The 21,781-nt window shown below is 39.5% G+C and overlaps 1 protein-coding gene across 13 annotated transcripts in view; it reads right to left on the reverse strand.

Annotated features, from left to right (window-relative positions):
* RALYL (RALY RNA binding protein like) overlaps positions 1-21,781 on the reverse strand; it is a 577,640-nt gene that overhangs the window by 91,827 nt on the left and 464,032 nt on the right. For all 13 annotated transcript variants that reach the window (XM_043539415.1, XM_043539410.1, XM_043539409.1 and 10 more), the window contains one exon: positions 16,533-16,608. In XM_043539415.1, the coding sequence (XP_043395350.1) occupies positions 16,533-16,608 (76 nt within the window). The remainder of the gene's footprint in view (positions 1-16,532; positions 16,609-21,781) is intronic.

The raw sequence follows: 21,781 nt of genomic DNA on the forward strand, positions 1-21,781 counted from the left end.
CACAGGGATCTGTTCGGGGTCCGGTGTGTCATATTTATTAATGACCTGGATGTAGGTATAAAGAGAATACTGATCAAGTTTGCAGATGACACAAAGCTGGGAGGGGGATGCCAATACTTGAGAAGATAAAGCTAAAAATTTAGAGGGATCTTGATAAATTGGAGAACTGTGTTATAGACAACAAAATGAAATTCAACAAAGAAAAATGTCGGGTGCTACACACTTAGGGAATTAAAGTCAAATGCACAAATACAGAATGGGGAAAACTGGCTTGGCAGCAGAACTGCTGAGAAGGATCTGGGAGTTGTGGCTCACAACCTCAATATGAATCAGCAATGTAATGCTATTGCAAAAAAAGCAAATGCAATTTAGGTTGCATTAACAGAGGGATAGCATGCAAGTCACAGGAGGTGATAGCACCTTGTCTCATTTTTCCAGTCTCAGATCTGGTACATAACTTTCCTTTTCTGTACAGTGCTGTATTAAGTATTGCTTTGTTGTCTTACTTAAATAAAATTTCAGTGGTGTTAGTTATTTGACATCATGACTTCTTAAATCTGAATACACAACATGCAAAAAAGCCACTTCTCAACCAAAAGTTTTGGCAAGGCCAACTGCTTGAAATATATCTCTGGACATTTGGAGAACTTGCTACAGTTTTGACTGGACTTACATTGTCACTCTATGCCTGCTCCTCTTATCCCCTTGTCCCCTGTACTATACCCCTCATTCCCTTCCCTTCCCTATTCTTTCAGTAAACTTTCACTGTGTTCCCTCCCCTCACTCACCGAAAGAAATTGTGGCACTAACATGATATTTGCTATATCCCACTGTTCACTCTGTGTGGTATGCCCTTTCCCTGGCCCTGTGTCTATTCAGGTCGTAAGCTCTTCAGGGCAGGGACTGTCTACTTCCTCTATGTGTGTACAGTGCCTAGCACAATGGGGCTCCATTCTTGGTTGACCCTTAGGCAATACCATAAAAACATAATTAATAAAACAACCTAAAGTATTTATTGAATAAACTATCATCAGTACTGAATCATATCTGGATAGTTAGTGCATGTGAGAATGGTCCAGACAGTATCCAAAAACATTCATTAGATAATACACTTACAGGAGTATTTCACAACTAATACTGATTTGTGAATAGTCTTTTTTATATGTCCTCCTGCATCAGTCTCTCCTTCTAAACATCTATTTTCAATCATATTCTATAGCCCATTTTCTCTTTAACTCTGTGTACGCTAAATCTTCTCCTCAGGTATCATTCATCAGATTATAAAATATACTATCCGACTGCTGGTTGAAAAGTAGCAATCTCATGCTTTTTCAGCCTCTCCATTTTTTTAACCTTTGTTTGGTCACAAAATACCAAAGCTATAATCCAATCTCATACTTCTGCTGCCTTTTGCAGTCCCCTTGAATGATGTGCCCTTACAGTGCCACATCAGCAACTCCAAGGCTGAATTACAGCCTGGCATACAATTAGGGAAGGTTATTGTTATCGGGGATCCAGTGCCTAATTATGGACCCCAAATCTATGCTCAGAAGCACAGCACTCCCTGGCATCCCTGATTGCCTGTTTAACAGCACCACTGAAGGCCTCATAAATGTTAACTTTTCTAATTTTAAGACAAGGAGTCAGTGTGTATTTCATATTAGCACAAGCATCCATTGTTTTGTTCCAAAGGCCTACTGTATGCCCCCCCTTTTTAAGGTTCCTACAACACGAGTATTACTAATCTACTGTAAATACAGTTTCTAGCAGTGCAACCTTGCTATGACTCTAATCTGAATGCATGACAGAAAGACAAGTACCTGCTTCTAATTTTGCTTTATAGATATATGTTGTAGATTCTACTCTTTCATTTAACCTAGTAAAAGCATGGGTGAAGAACTACAGAACGAGTCAACTTTACTGCTAGGATTTGATGAGTAAGTTCCAGTTTCTCTTTTTTATTTTATGTTTTATTTCTTGAGAGGGTAGTGAGAAATCAGGACGTAAAGATAACTGGCATTTTTATTGGCATTTTACTCTCTCATACTCCTCCTTCTCTAATATCACTAAATGAGATCGTTCATATAAAATACTAGCTCAATTTTGGGCCCCGATTCTGGAAAAAATTCACATGCAGAACTCCCATTGTAATCAATGGAAATTCCATGTATATGAGACTTATAGCATTGGGCTCTCTTACTGTCTTGGAAGGAAAAGATTGTTTGCCTGTCCAGCTATATGCCTACTGTATATGGGTGGAAATCTAAGGACATCAGTTATGTGTAACTCACTTCTCCAAGTACTTCAGACCTTTCCAGAATTTTTGGATTAGAAGCCAAAGAAGACTCCTTGGAGACTTCCTTCATTCTCATTATTAGCACAAATTTGAAAAAGAAGGGAGCCAGATGTTATTTCAATGGAATCAGAAGGTATTTTTTTTCTGTCCCATTTAGATACAAACAAACAGAGATATCAAAAAGTCATTAGTTGTAATTTGTCAGCTGTTTTTAAACAGATGCTGTATTCTGCTTTAGAATCTGCAGGAGATAAAAAAGGGCGAACTATTAGATTATAAATTAGAGAAAGCAGCTGAGAAGGAAAGATTATAAGCAAACAGGATGTATGCTTTCACAAAACATGCTTATAAAGTACCTAATCTCTCAGCATATCTGTGACATGGAGTCCAGGCTCTAGGATCTTGTGGGAGAAATATTCTCAATCATGCAATACCACAAGCCTTCTTCTACAAGGGGAAAAAAGCATCAACAGCTGCGTGGAGGAGCAGAGCTATTCTGCTAACTCAGGTAGGAGTGTCTCATTAGCTCTCATTCAGCAGAACTAAAAGGCGGAGACTTTCCCCACCAGGAAGGTGAAAAATAGAGTGGGACAAGATTCTGCAAGCTTTAAAGAATAAGTAGTTCAGAAACACTGAGGGGAACTATGTCTAAGTCTAGTCCTGTTTCGAAGTGTTGTGGAATAAGTTGCTTTTGAAGTTCAATAAATGCAAACACTAAAAACGGGGGTGGAGGGGGAGCTGTGTAAGAACATAAGTTGTACACAGTGAGTTGTAAAGAAGTGCAGAACAACATCTTATAAAGGATGTTATTTAATTCTTAATTTAATTAATTTAAAATAGTGAAATACAAGAAGATTGCATCAGCAACTACTGTCAAGGATACTAGGAACCAATATATTATTTTAGCTGCTACATTACAGATTGGAAACAACAGGACTGGGTGAATAATTCAGGGTGAAGAATGTATTTGACAAATTTAGACCTTTCTTCTGTTTGTGAATATTCTATAGCCACATTCTGGATAATTGCTGATGTAAATTGGCACAGCTCCACTGAAATCCATGTCAATTAATGTGAATCTATTTCCATCAGCACAGAATTTGGTCCTTTGATTTTTATGAACTAATTTGTTATTTGACAGGCATTTCACAAGGGGCTGTGCCTTAAAAGCCAAATAGAGCTAACAGCAAATAGTTATTATTGAAGAATGGTTTATATGTGAACATTTTCTAACTCAATATGCCATAGACCTGGTCTCCATGACATCTTCATGGCTGTACCATTTTTGTCACTGTGGAGACAGCACTTCCTGATACAGGCAAAACTCCCATTGCATCCAATGTGAATTTTGCCTGCATAACAATTGCAAGATTGATGGCAATTTTTGAGTGCAAGGTTCAACAATTCCCATTAATGCTCATTGAAAAGAAGGGCTTAAATCCCTGCTCACCGCACTTACAATATGCCCTGTCTAAACATTTTTAAGAATGTTGTTTTCTGACCACTTTCAACGTGACAATAGATTTCTCATCACAATGAGATTATAAAAGCAGTGTCCTTCTTAGAGTAACATCAATAATGTTGGAAATCAAATAGCTCATTTCATGGTGAAACATAATCAAAGGCACCAACAGAATATGTTTCTGTAAAATGGAATATGTTAGTCTGAGTCAGGAGGAGGATCATGCTGCCTGGGTGTGCTGGGGTGTAGCAACCCTGCACTAGGCCTGCAAGGGTTAACGTGAGCCCGTGGACACAATCAGCCTCATCCTGCTACGGCTGCAGTAAGCATCAAACCTGAAGGAAGGAGTTAAAAGGGCTGAACCTGACTCACTTAAGGCTTAACCAAGAGCAGATCTCCGCTGGTCATTCAGCGAGACAAGCCAGGCTGGAGTCAGGTAGTTGAGTGGGACTGCTGGTAGATAGGAAGGTAGACCTGCAACAGGGAGCCTACAGCAGTTAAGAAGGAGAGTCAAAAAGGAAGTCCATCCAAGACTCTTGTGGGGAGGGGTTGTAGGGAGGAGGACTGCCCTGTGAAAGGAGTGGAGCAAACTCTTCGTCAGAACCAGCTGGAGAGCAGAAATGGCTAAGAAGCTCTGCAGTGAGCCAGTGGAAGAGCAGAAGTGGAGTTGATATACTGGGAGCCCAGGAAGAGGCTGAGCCAAAGGTGCAAGACAGGAGAAGGCAGGATGTGGTACATGGAAGCAGCATGGAAATGGTGTAGTCATGTCTTGGCTGCCTATTCAAGGGTCCCTGGACTGGAACCTACTGAGAGGGAGGACCTGGGTTCCTCTATCAGCCCACCAAGGAAAGTGGAGCAGAGCCCCCTCCTGACAAGGTGTAAGAACTACTAAAACCCCACTGATACCAGGGTTAATGAGCCCAGACTTGGACTGAGGGTCCAACATGAAGGTGAAAGGACTAGTTGTTGGACTGTTAGTTTACCCCAGAAGGGGTGGGCCTAAATGTGACTCCACCAGACAGCCAAGTCGCAAGAAGCAGTAGACCACTGTAGGGCTGGAACCTTTGTCAGCAGGGGCTGCTGAAGGAGAAGAACTTAACTATGCCACACCCAGTCACCAGAGGTGCACTGGCTGGTGAGTCACATGCTTACAGTGAGCTTAAAATAATATATCATAGTCTTTGATAAGAAAATGTTCAAAGGACTAAATGGAAAAAAAAATCAACTCTGTATATGAATGGGAAGAATATGACACTTTCTAGTGTTTTTTGTAAAGTCATGGTTATTTAAGATATTTGGGGAAAGTGAGCAAACAGATTTAATTTATATTTTGCTAAGTTAATATCTAGAGTCTCTTGTAATTTAATTTATATTTTGCTAAGTTTATATCTAGAGTCTCTTGTAGATCAACAACAAAAAGAAAAACACATGTATAATTGGAAAAAAGAGGAATAAAAAGAGAAGAAAGTACTCAGATATTTTGAGATATTCAACTGAGTGAGACAAACCTAAAATTCTAATTCTTATTCTTCTCCTTTTCCCCGGCTAACTGGGGTTGAGTTGCCAAATCAGTCTTTTCCAGGCTTGTCAGTCCAACACTGTCTCCACATCCGCTCCATCCTCCAATACACAGTCCATCCACTATTTTCTTGGCCATTCTCTTGTTTTCTGCCCACTAACTCTCATCTGCAATTGCTTTCTAACAGGATTCCCTTCACTCATCCTTCGTCCATGTCCATAGCACCTCAGTCCCCTCTCTTACAGCTTCTCTCTGATACTGCAGACCCTAATCTCACTCCCCGAAGACATCATTCTGCATGTGGACCAGCATTGTCACCCCTCTCATTGCCTCAAACATTTCATGTCAATGGCTTCAGTTCTTCTCAAGTTCTCTCTAGTTACTTTGTTGAATGCTTTCTCCAAATTGAGGAAAGTCAAAACATGCTCATTGTTTTCCTCAAGCTTCTTTTCCACAGTCATCCTTTTTCCTTTTATAAGACTAAACTGCTTCTTTCCTAAAATGGGCTTTACTACTTGGTGAAATGCAACTATCTATGATTCTAACAGTCTCATGCAGTGGGACAGCAGCTTAATTCCTCAGTCATTGAACTGTCATGTATGTCACCTTTTTATTTGTATATTGGTACTAATATGGACTTCTCCATTCTCCTGGGGTTTTCTTTGTTTTCCAAACTGTGCACAGGACTCATTTAAGCCAGTGCACACAACCTATCTCAAGGCTTTGATCATTTCTGCTGTGACTTTGTCCAGACATGCTACTTTTCTAGGTGCCATCTTCATCAGTGTTGCCTTGAAGTCTGCCTCTGACAGGTCATTGACATCTGTAATTATTGGTTCACACAATGGTAGCATAGCATATAAAGGTTTTTTCTCATTAAATAGACTCTCAGAGTAGTCTCACCATTGGCTATATACCGTCACAAGCAGATTGCCCCCAGCATCCTGTAAAAATGGTGTGCTGACTTTGTCTGCTTTCCTTCTTTTAATTTTTCTGCACAATTGCATATATATATATATATATATACATATATATATATATATATATGGCATGTTGAGGGTAGTTGTTCAGCTCATGATACAGCTCATCTAAGACTAGGATTCTTGCCTTTCTGACTTCTTTTGCTGGCCACTTGGAGACTCTATAGGTGGTAGCTACTTCTTTCAAAGGCTTATTTTTCCATCACCTTTCTGGCTTCTCTCATTTCATATGGTTTTCTGCACTTCTTGTTCCACCACCATTCTTTATGAGATTGTGGTCTATCCAGCTTAAAGCATCCACATAGCACCTCAGCTTTTTGGATGAATACATTCTTGAAGATATACCACTCCTCTTCTGCTGTTCTAATCTGCGTATCTCTCAGCTCAAAACTTGTGACTGTCTCCCTAAACTTGTCTGCATTCACACTGTGCACTCTCCACATCATGATGCATGTCTTGTTAGAGAAAAGCTCATACCAGATCCATTTGCCAGTCATAAGAACGGCCATACTGGGTCCATCTAGTCCAGTTGCCAGGTGCCCCAGGGGGAATAAATAGAACAGGTAATCATCAAGTGATCCATCCCCTGTCGCCTATTCTCAGCTTCTGGGATCAGTCACGGTCGTTACCTCCAATGGCTTGTGTTGGGGTGCGACTGCTTCACTTGGGATAACCTTACAATCCTTAACCATCTTCCTCTAGTTTACTAGGGTTAGCAAGAAATCTATTTTTGTTGTTACTATGCTACTTCAGTATGTGTACAATGACTTTCTCTTTTCTTAAAGCAAGTGTTGGCAATCACCTTGTCAAGACTACAGACCTAGTGGTCACAACAGGAATCAGGCTGAGTCAGGTACCAGGAGGTAAGAATCAGAGATGGGCCAGAGGACAAACAGAGAGTCAGGCTTCAGGCAGGGTCAGGTTACCTGTAGGTCAGAGTGTGAGACAGGCCAGAGGGTGAACTGAGAGTCAGGCATCAGGAGACAGGTAGGATCAGATTACCAGGAGGCTAGGGTCAGGCACCATGCTACAGACAGCAATTGAATAGTGAAGTCGAGGATGGTATGTACATGGTATTCCTTGTGACCCTGGATTTCAACTTGTGGAGGCAGCATCATGGTTCAGTCAGGGAAGGGGTTTTCACTGTAGCGCTTTAGAAGGGAAACATGTAAAACTGGGTGTATTTTGAGAGACTGGGGAAGCATGCTCCTGAACAATGCAAGCTCATTAATAGACTGTAATTTCATTAAAAGAAATGATTATGTACCAGCCTTTGTTAACCTGAGTAGAGATTCCCCAAACACATCAACCAAAACCACACTGGTTTAAATAAAACAATAAACTAGAGAGGGATAGATCTGTAGTGATTATAAGTGATAAGGCATAAAAGTCAGAACTGGTTACCAAAGAAATAAAAAGATAAAACTGCAACCTCATTCCTAAACTTTACCAACCTAAATAAAATCTGAAGCAAATAGCTTTCTCACCCCCACTAGATGGTATGACAGGTCTCAGTTCACAGGCTGGATTTCCTTTCAGCCTGGGATCACTCCCCTTAGTTCAGTGTTCTTCAGGTACTCATTCATGTTATGAGCAGACCGATATAAGGTGGAGAAGAGAGGAAAAGTGGTCAGAGGTCTTGCCCCCCTTCTTATATCCTGACCCTTTTTATTAAAAAAGTCCTTGATAGGTCATAGGTTCAGGCAGTTACATGGCAAATGTGAGCTGCCAACTGTTCTTCAGGTGAATTGTAAATTTCTTGTTTACAACTCCCCTCCTGGTGAAACTCTGATTTAATAGGTAATGGCCTTTTAGCACCTAGCCAGTGTGCCTTTGTCTTTGGAAAAAATGGTCTGAAGGCATTACCCAGAACTACAGTATATTTCAGTAACAGTTATAAGTAAAATTTCATAGCTCTATATACAATGCCGTTACACACATTTTAACAGGACAATGATATTCAGTAGACTATGAGTTTTTAAATGATACCTCACAAATCATTCTTAATACAAAATATAGCCATATAAAAAGTGGTGAACATGGGGTACAGGGTGTCACATAGGGTACTGGTCCATCCAGTTAGGTATATGCAGCTTTTGCTTGTCTCTCCAGAGTTGCCCAGTACTCTAAGTTTTCTCCCTCCTCAAAAGGGTTTAATCTGGAATTTTCCTTCTCCTGTGTGAGCTCCCTACCACTGCTGGAGGTCCCCACCTGGCCTGAAATTATTTTCAGTAAATGCCAGCAGGGTTATAGCATACTGTTAATATACAGCCAATGATACACTAAAGAAGGAATTATCTTGAATGCTGCAACTTTCAAATGGAATAGAAATGCTAGTTTTGAGTTGACCTGGTGGAGTGACTTCAAGAACCCTTTTTTTTAACAGTAAAAGAAATGATCGCTATGCTTTCCATGCTCTCTCTTGAAATGAACAAGAATCCCCAGACTGCTCAGAACAACAATGGATGGCTCTGACAATTGGAAGACAAAACACTACAAAACAAACTCCATGACAGCTATCTAAAAATAAATCTGGGGAGCAGACGGGAAGTACAGAAAGAGCGTAAGCAGTGGTTTAAGCCTGATCTATAGTATAAAGCTACAGAACCAAAAGGAAACATGATGGGAAACCTAATTCAATCAACCTTGGGATGGAGATTATAAAAATAAAAGATACTGAGATCAACAAAGTTTTTTGTCAAAGAAAAATAAATAAAACTTCAATATAAATATATAACCATGTGAGAGAACATCTCTACACAGTATAATAAAGGACACCCCACCAGTAACATAGCTAAATGTGCACATTTGAAAGAGACTGATTTAATCTTGTTCTTGAGAATATCTGTTTAACACTTATGGGTTTTAATACATTGTAATGCACTTGCTATTTAATGTGAATAATTGATAGCATGATAAATCAAGTGTCCTAAATATGCCTCACTACACAAATCAATTGGATTACTTAGAAAAGCTATTGTATATTTAGGAAGTTGGTGGGAAGTTGCTATGGAATCTCATGATAGTCAAATGGTGCAGATATGTAGATTTGCAAGTTTTAAAAATATCTTGGAGAGTGGAAAAACTGATAGTCTGTCTCTGAGAGGAACCTTTGATATGAGTGCAGTCTTTTATTACACCAGTCCAGACAGGCACTGCTGTAAGTACCATAATAGTGTGGTGTGGCAGTCAGGCCAGCTAAGAAGATAGAGCAAGCTTATGACCTCACAGTGATGGATCTTACTAAAGTCCCATTTCCTCATAATCTAGTCAGTTTGTTATTTGCCTCACTCTAAATCCCAGTCTCTCATTCTCAGCATGACAAAGGTTAGATACAATATGTTGGCATCATGTGAGCCACTGAGTGGAAAGAGTAGGAGAAGTATGGGCTGCACAACTCAGCTTTAGGCAATTAAGGAGTGACAGTGAAGTAACTCCATCCTTGCTACCTTGGCATCATGAGGAGCTCTGAAGGTAAGTTAGAATGTAAAATGGTGAGCTCCTCTGAGTTCTGCCAAGGATGAAGGAAAATACATGTGGGAGAACATGTAATATGCAATATGCCTCTCATTAAATCCTTGTTTGACACTTATTTTAAAGGCCAATGAATAGTAATGTGTATAGCAAGGCATGGCAACAAGCAACTTGCAGAATTCAAAATAACACCGCTGAAAACCTGGCCTTATTTGGTCTTTAAAAAAAAACGACATAAAATGTCCACAGTTGATGGGAACCTTTTAGTTCTTCGATTCACTGCCTACTTTAGCAAGTTCCAGGAAATTGGAAAGGACAGTGCATACTATTAAAACATTTCTTTATAATCAACAGAAACCAGATTGCAACCCCATCAACATTTGTTGGGGTTGATTCTACTTTCTTATGCCAGTGCATGTTGCTGATATCAACGTAATTCACAAATGCATTTTCACATGCTTCTGAGCAGTTGATTTAATGAGATACAAACTGAAATACTGGTAGACTGAAAATACAGCACGCGACTATTTTGCCAAGCCAGTGCTCCCAAAAGCAGCATTCGTATAGTCGTGTCAGCACTTCTATTCTGTACCTTGTAGTTCAAAGATCTGCAAGTTAGTCATTAAACTTAAGATTTGCTTCAGGCTGGAGCCAGGTAAAAAGCTATTTAAAATAGATTTGTCTAATTTTGTATTCTGCAGATGTACTGTACTAAAATATGGAAGTTTACACCAATTTTGGACACTCTGGGATTTATGTTCCCCCCTCTCACTGAACACCTATGTCACTGGCTCCAGTACTTACACTAGGCATAAACCTCGAGTCACCAAGGTACTTAAGCACATGCTTAGTTTTAAGCAAAAGCGCTTCTAGCATATGGGACTACTTACATGTTTAAAATTAGGTATGTTTTTAATATCTTCCTAAATCAAGGCCTAAGCCCTCTATTGTTCTCACAATGGTTTTAGAGCCCAAGCAACACAAGGAAGTTCTTTCAACAGGGAGTTCCACGCTTGCAGGGCTGTGATCAGGCACTTAGTTTGGAATAAGATATTAGGAAAGTGATTAGTCACTAATGCAGATTTTGGACCTTTAAGAGTTAAACGTCTCTGTTTTTCACACCTTGTAGAAAAGTATTTAGTTGGCCAGTAATAAAATGCATTTTCATATGAATGTTTTCCACTCATCTTCTACAATTCAGGACCTGACCCTGGGCCATGTTGAGCACCTAAATCCCTACTCTTATCAATGGGCATGGAGAACGCTCAGCACCTCATGGGATTGGACTCTAAATTAGGGATAGAATTAAGCAGAGCCCATACTAAGGAGAGGTGTATACCTACCCCACGTAGGAGGAACCTGTGCAGCCGTTCTTTTCTCAGGACAGTAGAATGCCTCCTGGAGCTAAGGCAGCCACTCCTAGGTAAGGTGAAATTTACTTCCCCATGCACAACTGGAGTGTGTGGAGTCATGAGCTCACCTCCCTCATTGCTGTGTGCCCCTTTGAAAAGGGATGAAGCAAAAAGGCTACAGTTCTGTCTGTTTTCTATATTGACTGTGCAAGGAGCATGGGGAGACTCCCTCCTCCAGCAAGCGGGCAGGATCTGGTCCTTAGAAACTAAGGGCTAATTTCTGCTCCCATTAAAGTACATGGCAAAACTCCCATTAACTCCAGTGGCTGCAGGACCAGGTCCAATATAGTGTGGGAAGCTGAGATTTATTAGAGTTTATTTATTTGTGTGTGTTCTACATTGAACAGCAACATACAGTATTTATCAACTCGTCTCTGTTCTTTAGATATACTGTGAATTCCTAAGTTGTAACTGGTATCAAGAGCCACAGTGCAGAACTAAAGGAAACAGCAGAAGAGAGAATATATAACTCACTGTGAAAGTGCTCTTCATAAAAGCCACAGGACATGCTCTGTCTGTTATTTGCATTCATCACTTGTCCTTCACCAAGCCAACGTGTGAGATTTTAATTGTCAGCATATTTTGACGAGACACATTGGAAGCGAGCAGCATAGCGTCTATATCACTCAGACGTCTAGTTCCAGAGTTCAAAGCTGATTGAGCAAATGCCTTTCTAAGTGGGCAGTCTGTCCGTCCCTTGCAACTTACTCAGAACAAATGGAAACAGCACTTCTCAAAATACCAACAAGAGCTGCTGCATATATATGTAGAGGGGTGTCATAAAATGGAAACTTTTGATAAGTTATTACACATTACATGTAAAGAGGATTGAGAAAGAAAAAGAGGTAGTAAAAAATAAATAAGGTACTGGGAGCAGCAGAAGCAGAGAAGAGAGAAATAGGAAATGAGCTAGCGGTTCAACAGTGCTAAATAATATCCTGAGCTAGCAGTAGTTAGAACCATTGAAGAGACTGGTTTCAGAGTAGCAGCCGTGTTAGTCTGTATCCGCAAAAAGAAAAGGAGTACTTGTGGCACCTGAGAGACTAAATAAATTTGTTAGTCTCTAAGGTGCCACAAATACTCCTTTTCTTATTGAAGAGACTGTATCTCAGCTCTTAGAGGAACGCAGTTCATGTTACTTAAAAATATTTGCTGGCTGATCAGAGCTCAGTTATTGCTGTTTCTGAAGATGGATGAACAGTTAAGCTCCTCAATCAGCCATCCTGTAAGGAAGCATGCTTACAGAGAAGGAAAATAAAGTATTCTTGAAGAGAGAGGATGAAATAGTGGCCCCACTGAAGTCAATGGCAAAACTCCTATTGTCTTCAGTGGGGCCAGGATTTCACCGAGGGCCCCTAAACTTTGGCCTCCTCAGACAATAGTTCCAGATAGTTAGTGTGTAAAAATAGACAACTCAATGCAGCAGATGTGTGGCGAAATATAGAAATACAGACGTGAGTGTGCATGTGAGAGAAGATGATCACATACCCATTTCTAGGAACCTTCCATTTAGTTATTTCCTTGACTGGGAAGAGTTTATGATCACTATTAAGTAGGGCTGTCAACTAATCGCAGTGAACTCACATGATTAACTCAAAAAATTAATCACGATTAATTGCAGTTAAACAATAGAATACCAATTGAAATTTATTAAATATTTTGGATGTTTTTCTACATTTTCATATATATTGCATTCTACGTTGCAACTGAAATCAAAGTGTATATTATTTTATTACAAATATTTGCACTGTAAAAATGATAAAAGAAATAGCATTTTTCAATTCACTTAATACAAGTACTGACAATCTCTTTGTCGAGAAAATGCAACTTACAAATGTAGATTTTTTTTGTTACATAACTGCACTCAAAAACAAAACAATGTAAAACTTCAGAGCCTACAAGTCCACTCAGTCCTACTTCTTGTTCAGCCAATCGCTAAGACAAACAAGTTTGTTTACATTTACAGGAGAGAATGATGCCCTCTTCTTATTTACAACATCACCAGAAAGTGAGAACAGGCATTTGCATGGCACTTTTGTAGCCGGCATTGCAAGGTATTTACCTGCCAGATATGCTAAACATTCATATGCCCCTTCATGCTTCAGCCATCATTCCAGAGGACATGCTTCCATGCTGATGATGCTCGTTAAAAAAATAATATGTTAATCAAATTTGTGCCTGAACTCCTTGTGGGAGAATTGTATGTCCCCTGCTCTGTTTTACCCACTTCTGCCATATATTTCATGTTTTAGCAGTTGCGGATGATGACCCAGCACATGTTGTTCATTTTAAGAACACTTTCACTGCAGATTTGACAAAATGCAAAGAAGATGTGAGATGTGAGATTTCTAAAGATAGCTACAGCACTTTATTTAGGGTTTAAGAATATGAAGTGCCTTCCAAAATCTGAGAGAGACGAGGTGTGGAGCATGATTTCAGAAGTCTTAAAACAGCAACACTCCAATGCAGAAACTACAGAACTCGAACCATCAAAACATAAAATCAACCTTCTGCTGGTGGCATCTAACTCAGATAATGAACATGAACATGCGTCGATGAGCACTGCTTTGGACTGTTATCATGCAGAACCCATCATCAGCACGGACTTGTGTCCTCTGGAATGGTGGTTGAAGCATGAAGGGACATATGAATCTTTAGGGCATCTGGCATGCAAATATCTTGCAATACAGGCTAGAACAGTGCCATTAGAATACCTGTTCTCACTTTCAGGTGACATTGTAAACAAGAAGTGGGCAGCATTATCTCCTGCAAATGGTTTGTCTCAGCGATTGGCTGAACAAGAAGTGGGACTTGCAAGCTCTAAAATTTCACATTGTTTTATTTTTGAATGCAGGTTTTTTGTACATAATTCTACATTTGTAAGTTCAACTTTCATGATAAATAGATTGCACTACAGTACTTGTATTAGGTGAACTGAAAAATACTATTTCTTTTGGATTTTTTACAGTGCAAATACTTGTAATCAAAAATAAATTTGAAGTGAGCACAGTACACTTTGTATACTGTGTTGTAATTGAAATCAATATATTTGAAAATGTAGAAAACATCCAAAAATATTTAAATAAATGGTGTTCCATTATTAACAGTGCGATTAATTGCGATTAATTTTTTTAATCACTTGACTGGCCTACTATTGTGGTTGCTGGTTATTATCTCCTGTCTCAATTACCTGAAGTGAATTAAGTGGAAAATATGTCTGAAAGTGAATAACAGCTTGTTAGAGAAAAAATTAAAATACGTACAGTACAATTACAGAAACATCTACATACAGTTTGCTTTTTATGTACTGGTTTCTCAAACTTTGCATATGAATACTTCTTGAGTGGAAAAAATAAAGCCAATGAGATACCATTGTCCATATACACAATATATCATCATAATAGTTTGATAAAATGATGGCCACCATTACAAATGTTTCATAATGCATTCAAAATAGTGGTTGTCATGTCAGTGAAAAGTTCACTTTAACCTTTTAAACACAACAGATATACACTCCAAAGTAAAGGTCTTAGCCTTCAGAATAAAATTCTAGAAGCCAGAATGCCTTGTTGCATTTAGATACACAGGTTCTTCAGGTTAGCCACTTTTTGAAACAGTAACACAAAGATATAACAATTCCATGGCTACACAGGAGTATACCACCAAACCATAGTTTCAGAACTCAGTTGTCAGTAGTGATTAAAAACTGAAAACCTTCTGCTCTAAACATAGAATCCTCCACCACTTGACCTAAAGGAGAATTTATAATGCTTAGCACTTAAACTGGGTGATACTTTTTATGTTCACAAGGCCCTAACATTAGTAGTCACAATAATTCAGAGCATATTCATAGAATGGAGCATAAAGTTTTGAAATTAAAGCAGCAGCCAAACTTTTCAAAATAACTACTGACTTTGGTTGCCTCAGTTGTTGGGTGTCCAACTTGAAACACATTAAAGCAGCCTGGTTTTGGAGGAAAGTGCTCTGCATTTTCTGAAAGTCTCACCCCTTGAAGGTGCCTTCAAATTGAGCATTCCGAAATGGAAGCATCCAAAATCAATAGTCTATTTTGAACATGTTGGCCAGCATGTTTATTAAGCTATCAATATATAATTTTATCTTTCTCACGCACATGCACACACACAATTTTGTTAAATAATGTGTTTTAAAATGTTTAAAATGATTTTCTGTCAAGCACTGCCATTTCCATTACTGCTAATACTACCCCAAAATGCCCCAACCAAACAAAATACCCCCACCCACTCAAAATAAAACACCTCTTACCAAATACATTAAATGTAAGGATCTGGTTTAAATGTATTAAAAGTAAAGCAATCTAGAGGGAAAGGTCAAATTCCAGACTGAGGATCTGAATCTCACGTCACTTACACTGGAATACACTAAGTACACATGTATACAGCAACCGGGAGTGTGCTTCCCAGCGTGGGTAGACAGACACATGCTAGCTCTGCTCCAGATAGTATGTTAAAAATAGCAGTGTAATTGGGGGTACCATGGCTGGTGGCTCAGGCTAGCCACTCAAGTACATACCCAGGGGGTCAGGGCAGGTTTGACACTGACAAATGACTTGTTAAATAGCTTGTTAATATTTTAATGCTGTCTGGGTATGTAATGCATTCATACAAATTTGAAGATAATTTTATTTCCTCTGCAGATGTTTTTCCTGTTCTACTTGGCACACAAAAGATATGGGCTGTGAGTTCTAGAAGAGGCAATGGGTGACATCCTAGCCCCAGTGAAATCAATGATAGTTTTCCCATTGACATCAGTGGGACCAGGATTTCATCCAATATGCTGATTTTTGGTTTTTTATTTCTTTTCTGTATCTGCGCAAAATCATCACTGATGATCTGAAAAGGCATTTGAACACCTCCTGGGATTATTTATTAGAAAAGCCATTTGGTTTTTGTTGTCCTATCAAATCTGGGTATTATTTGTACTTTTTTTGCCAGTGCATGTAAGGCAGGAATTCTGCTTTTTCACCTGCTTCTTGTGTCTGTGTCAATGAAGTGCTCAGTAAAGACACTAAATGGGCAGCTTTAACCTATGAAGTCAAAGGTAATTGTTCTGGAGTGAATCTATTAAGAAGTATAAAATCTAACAGCACAGTTTTCACCCTTTTCTCATGTTCTAAAAGTTTTGGTTCCCACAAGACTTTACATTTCTGCCACTCAACATCCCCTTGATGTAATGTGGCACCAAACACTCTAGTTACCCAGTGAAAAATACCTACTTCATTTAACTCATATGGGCTATATCCTGGCACCTAGTTAGAAATATTCTTAAAATAAGAACAAGGCCTTCAGGTTGGTATAATTTTCCCAATAAAAATGCAACTAATTCCCAGCTATTGTAATAAACAACCTACCTGTAAAGGGCTGAAAGTGGCCGCTTGTTTCCAGGTTTTGGTCTGTATGGTTTTGGTTCTCCTGCCATGTTGATATCTGAAAGCAAACATTCGGTATACATAAGCCAAAGCTTAGCAGCTAAGAGTGAGTCTGCACACACACAAGATGCTGTGAAAATAAATAATAAAAGATAGAACAGGAAAATAGACCTAACACTCTGATCAAGTTTTAACTGCTTTTAAGCTGATGCTATAAAAGTGTCCTTTTAAAAAAAATCTTGCTACCTTGCCTATGGGTTTAAGCAACACACCAGTCAAGGATAATATATAGAATTCATATTTTTTGATAATTTAATGGTGTGGTTTATGGAGATATTGTTAAGTTTAGGCTAATAACGTATCTCTGGTCTGGAAATGATCTGAATAGAGATTAGACAAAGAGACAGACAGTGCTTTTGAGTCACTTCACCATTGTTCAGAAAAGTAGCTGTCACATGCTGCTGTGAGAGCCCACGGTGACTCAGGGAGAATTCCTCCTTGAGATCAAGCCAACGTTTGAAGGAGTACAGCATCAGCAGCTCCCACCGTATACCAGCCACCACAGCTCTCAGCATTTAAATATGGCAATGGGTCCATGTCCCCCACCTCCTGGTGTCCCTTTTAGAGTTAAACAAATACGTTTGTGGTGCTAGCTTGAAATGGATCTTTTACTCAGGGAACACAAGGTGTGTGATTCTGACTAGTCCCTATGCACCACAATCTGGTCCACAGATTGCCATCATCTCTGCCTTCCTCAAAAAATAAATTGAACTGCAATGTAAAACTACTTTTCCCAAACACAACCCTTTAGAGGAAGTAGAGAAAGTTCTGAGGGCAAGTTACCTTCATAAAATGTACTTTATTGTTTTAAATGTGTGTAATTGACAAAGGAGGAAATACATTGTAATTTCCATATATAATTTTATCCTAAACAGTTACTTTCTCAGACTGTGCATTTCAGTGAAATGCTAGAAGCCTTGTATACTTCATAGTGTATCTCCATTCCCTTACCCAAAGAGTGTACAGTGATCCTGAAAATATTCTAACGTCTGACATGTGAGAAGTCATTACCCACCCTGGATCTATTTACTGTACTCTCTTTGCCCTTCCTGGGAGTCGTAAACAAGGACAGAGCTAATCTGATGAGGGCACAATAGAAAATGTTCAAAAATCCATTTTTAGTTCTAGTGACAGTTACCAATGAAGGAAAAATCACAGCCTATTCTGTTGGGAATGCTCTGACTAAAATGGTTATACCCATACTTACACAATAGCTGTGGAAAAAGAGGGCTCCTGCAATTTCATGCACAGAGCCTTTAACTCTGCTTTAAACAGAAAGCAGTTTGGGCTATCTTATAGAAATAAGGTATTTTTCCAGGAAATTGGACATCATAGTGTCTATACCGTGGAAGCCATGTGGAGAAGTAACCCTTTCACCTCAGCAAAGAAATTTTGTGACACCGTTATACATACTGGACTAATTCACCTGGTATTTATGCCAATATAAATCAGGAATAATGCCAACAAAGTCAGTGGAGTTACAGCAGTTTTACACTGAAGTGACAAAGTGACAAATTCTTCAACAAAAAATCTTCAAAAACAGACTCCAACTAGAGACTGCTGAATTGGAATTAATTTGCAAACTGGATACAATTAACATAGGCTTGAATAAAGACTGGGAGTGGATGGGTCATTACACAAAGTAAAACTATTTCCCCATGTTTCCACCCCGCCTCCCCCACCCCACCCCGGCTGTTCCTCAGACATTCTTGTCAACTGCTGGAAATGGCCCACCTTGATTATCACTACGAAAGGTTTCTCCCCTCTCCCCCCTCCCTGCTCTCCTGCTGGTAATAGCTCACCTTACCTGATCACTCTCCTTACAGTGTGTATGGTAACACCCATTGTTTCATGTTCTCTGTGTATATAAGTCTCCCCACTATATTTTCCACTGGATGCATCCGATGAAGTGAGCTGTAGCTCACGAAAGCTTATGCTCAAATAAATTTGTTAGTCGCTAATGTGCCAAAAGTCCTCCTTTTCTTTTTGCGGATACAGACTAACATGGCTGCTACTCTGAAAGCTTTCAAGGACTCACATTGATTTTTTAGTCTCTAAGGTGCCACAAATACTCCTTTTCTTATTGTCCTGATAAGGACTTTGCTTCAGATTAGAGGACAGCAGAGTGGAAAGCAGTAGTGTGGGAAGACCACCTGTAGAGAGAGCAGACTTGGTCTCTGGCACATAGCCCAGAAAGTCTTAGGCATCAAACTTTCCTTGGTAAATTCAAAAGTTATAATAAAACTCTTTATATCTTTGACTTGCTTCCCACACAGAAATTTGTTTAGTTTCAGAGTAAGCTGCTCAGAAAACTAAATTGTGAATAAAAAATCTTTATTTTAAAATTTTTAGTTGAAAAATATTGGATTTCCCACTGGATGTTTCATACCATTTCAATAATTTCTTATCAAAATGAATATTTTTAATAAATTTTTACTTTAAATACTGTTTCATTATAAAATATTGATTTAAAATGAAAATTTTCATTTCAAAATCTGCAATAGAAAAACTAATATTTTTTTGTCTGGAACTGACAGTTTCCCAGAAAGGGGAAAAAAAATCATTTCGGCTGGAAAAAATTTCCACATGAAAAATTTCAGCCTGATCTAGTTTCAAGTAACGTTGCTGTGTTGGAATTGGCATTACACAAAATCAGTGGTTCTCGTACTTATTTGATCGGGCCCCTCTTCTTTGTGTCAGCAGTCACTTATGTGCACCGTCTCCCCCACAAGTACATATACTGCCACTCAGCTCTGCAGGCAGCACCACGCCAGCAGCAGCACAGGAGGGAGGCAATGTGAAAAGGGATATTTGTCATCACTTTTCATAGCAGCCTTAGCACCCCATTGCCACTCTTACTTCTGTGCTGTTGCTGCCACCCTGGGGCTGACAGCAGGAGACCTGCCACCTCAGGATGAGGGATTGGGTGGGAGGGAGAAGAATCATAGAATCATAGAATATCAGGGTTGGAAGGGACCTCAGGAGGTCATCTAGTCCAACCCCCTGCTCAAAGCAGGACCAATCCCCAATCAAATCATCCCAGCCAAGGCTTTGTCAAGCCTGACCTTAAAAACTTCCAAGGAAGGAGATTCTACCACCTCCCTAGGTAACGCATTCCAGTGTTTCACCACCCTCTTAGTGAAAAAGTTTTTCCTAATATCCAACCTAAACCTCCCCACTGCAACTTGAGACCATTACTACTTGTCCTGTCCTCTTCTACCACTGAGAACAGTCTAGAACCATCCTCTCTGGAACCACCTCTCAGGTAGTTGAAAGCAGCTATCAAATCCCCCCTCATTCTTCTCTTCTGCAGACTAAACAATCCCAGTTCCCTCAGCCTCTCCTCATAAGTCATGTGTTCCAGACCCCTAATCATTTTTGTTGCCCTTCGCTGGACTCTCTCCAATTTATCCACGTCCTTCTTGTAGTGTGGGGCCCAAAACTGGACACAGTACTCCAGATGAGGCCTCACCAATGTCGAATAGAGGGGAACGATCACGTCCCTCGATCTGCTCGCTATGCCCCTACTTATACATCCCAAAATGCTATTGGCCTTCTTGGCAACAAGGGCACACTGCTGACTCATATCCAGCTTCTCGTCCACTGTAACCCCTAGGTCCTTTTCCGCAGAACTGCTGCCTAGCCATTCGGTCCCTAGTCTGTAGCTGTGCATTGGGTTCTTCCGTCCTAAGTGCAGGACCCTGCACTTATCCTTATTGAACCGCATCAGGTTTCTTTTGGCCCAATCCTCCAATTTGTCTAGGTCCCTCTGTATCCTATCCCTGCCCTCCAGCGTATCTACCACTCCTCCCAGTTTAGTATCATCTGCAAATTTGCTGAGAGTGCAATCCACACCATCCTCCAGATCATTAATGAAGATATTGAACAAAACCGGCCCCAAGAGCCTGAGTCCGGGGTGCTTCCTGGTGAAGCATTGGGAGGGGAGAAGCAGAACCAAAGCTTGTGTGGCCAGGCTCCAGCTGTCCCCTTTATCCCCACCTCCTGGATGCGCATGGCCCTTTTGCAGGAAGTGATTGAGAACCATTGTTACCTGGGTTGGACTTCCATTTACCTTCTGGAAAACTGAGTATTAGAATTGGAATGGAAATTTCATCCTATGACCTTTACTATAATTAAATCCTTCCATGCTATTTTAATATGACAGCTTTAGGTCATTGACTTTGCTGACTTTCACCATCTCTTCCTAAAACTCAGTCAAATTTTGGGGAAAAAATGCAATGTTTATAATCTGCTTTTGAAAAACATCTAAGGTCGCAGCATTAATTTCCATATATTTTTCATGTCTATCATCCACTTTTCTTTATTGGTTTATGTATTTATTTTTCCAGAATTTTGACCAAGGTCACTTTGAACACTAAAGAATTCTCAGATCTTTTTTCCATACCCTTTGGGTACAGAGCAGTGTTATCTTTGTGATTTAATTGTGGACCTACATTCATAAAGTTGTACAAATTCATCCAATACAGATGAATGTTTTTGTTTTAACCAAATACTGTCAGAAAAATAACATTATCAGAAAACACAGCAGGAAAGCTGCTCAGACTCAGTTAAGATACCATCAGGTGCAAATAAATCCCTAAAGGCACTACCTGGAAAAACTGAATTGCATTATGGTATCAATATCAATAGTGAGAATTGCTTTTTAATACAGGGAATATTTTGAAGAAAAGGCACATCCATGGGGCTTTTCCATTTATTATTTCTGTTATCGGTTTTCTTTTCAATCAGTTTAACTGTCTGCCTTAAATGTCCCTTGAAATGTGTGTTAACTCCTTATGCTAAACAACCTGTTCCACCCTGTATTTAGCTGTGACACTGAGTATATTTCCCTGACCTGAAGAAAAACTCTGTGTCAGCTTGAAAGATTGCCTCTCTCACCAAACAGAAGATGATCCAACCAAAGATATCACCTTGTGTCTCAAAAGAAAATTGACAATTGAAATTCACTAACTGTTGTCACATATTCTTATTTTTATTAAGATAGTGCCTAAAAGCCTCAGTCATGGACCAGGACCCTATTGTGTTAGGTGCTGTACAAACACAGAACAAAACAATGCTATCTGCCCCACAGAGTTGACAATCTAAATAAATAATATATATACATATGCACATCTATATATTAGTATTCTCAGCTAATGTCAGTTTAAAAA

This window comes from Chelonia mydas, chromosome 2 (assembly GCF_015237465.2).
Source record: "Chelonia mydas isolate rCheMyd1 chromosome 2, rCheMyd1.pri.v2, whole genome shotgun sequence".
Classification (NCBI taxonomy): Eukaryota; Metazoa; Chordata; order Testudines; family Cheloniidae; genus Chelonia; species Chelonia mydas.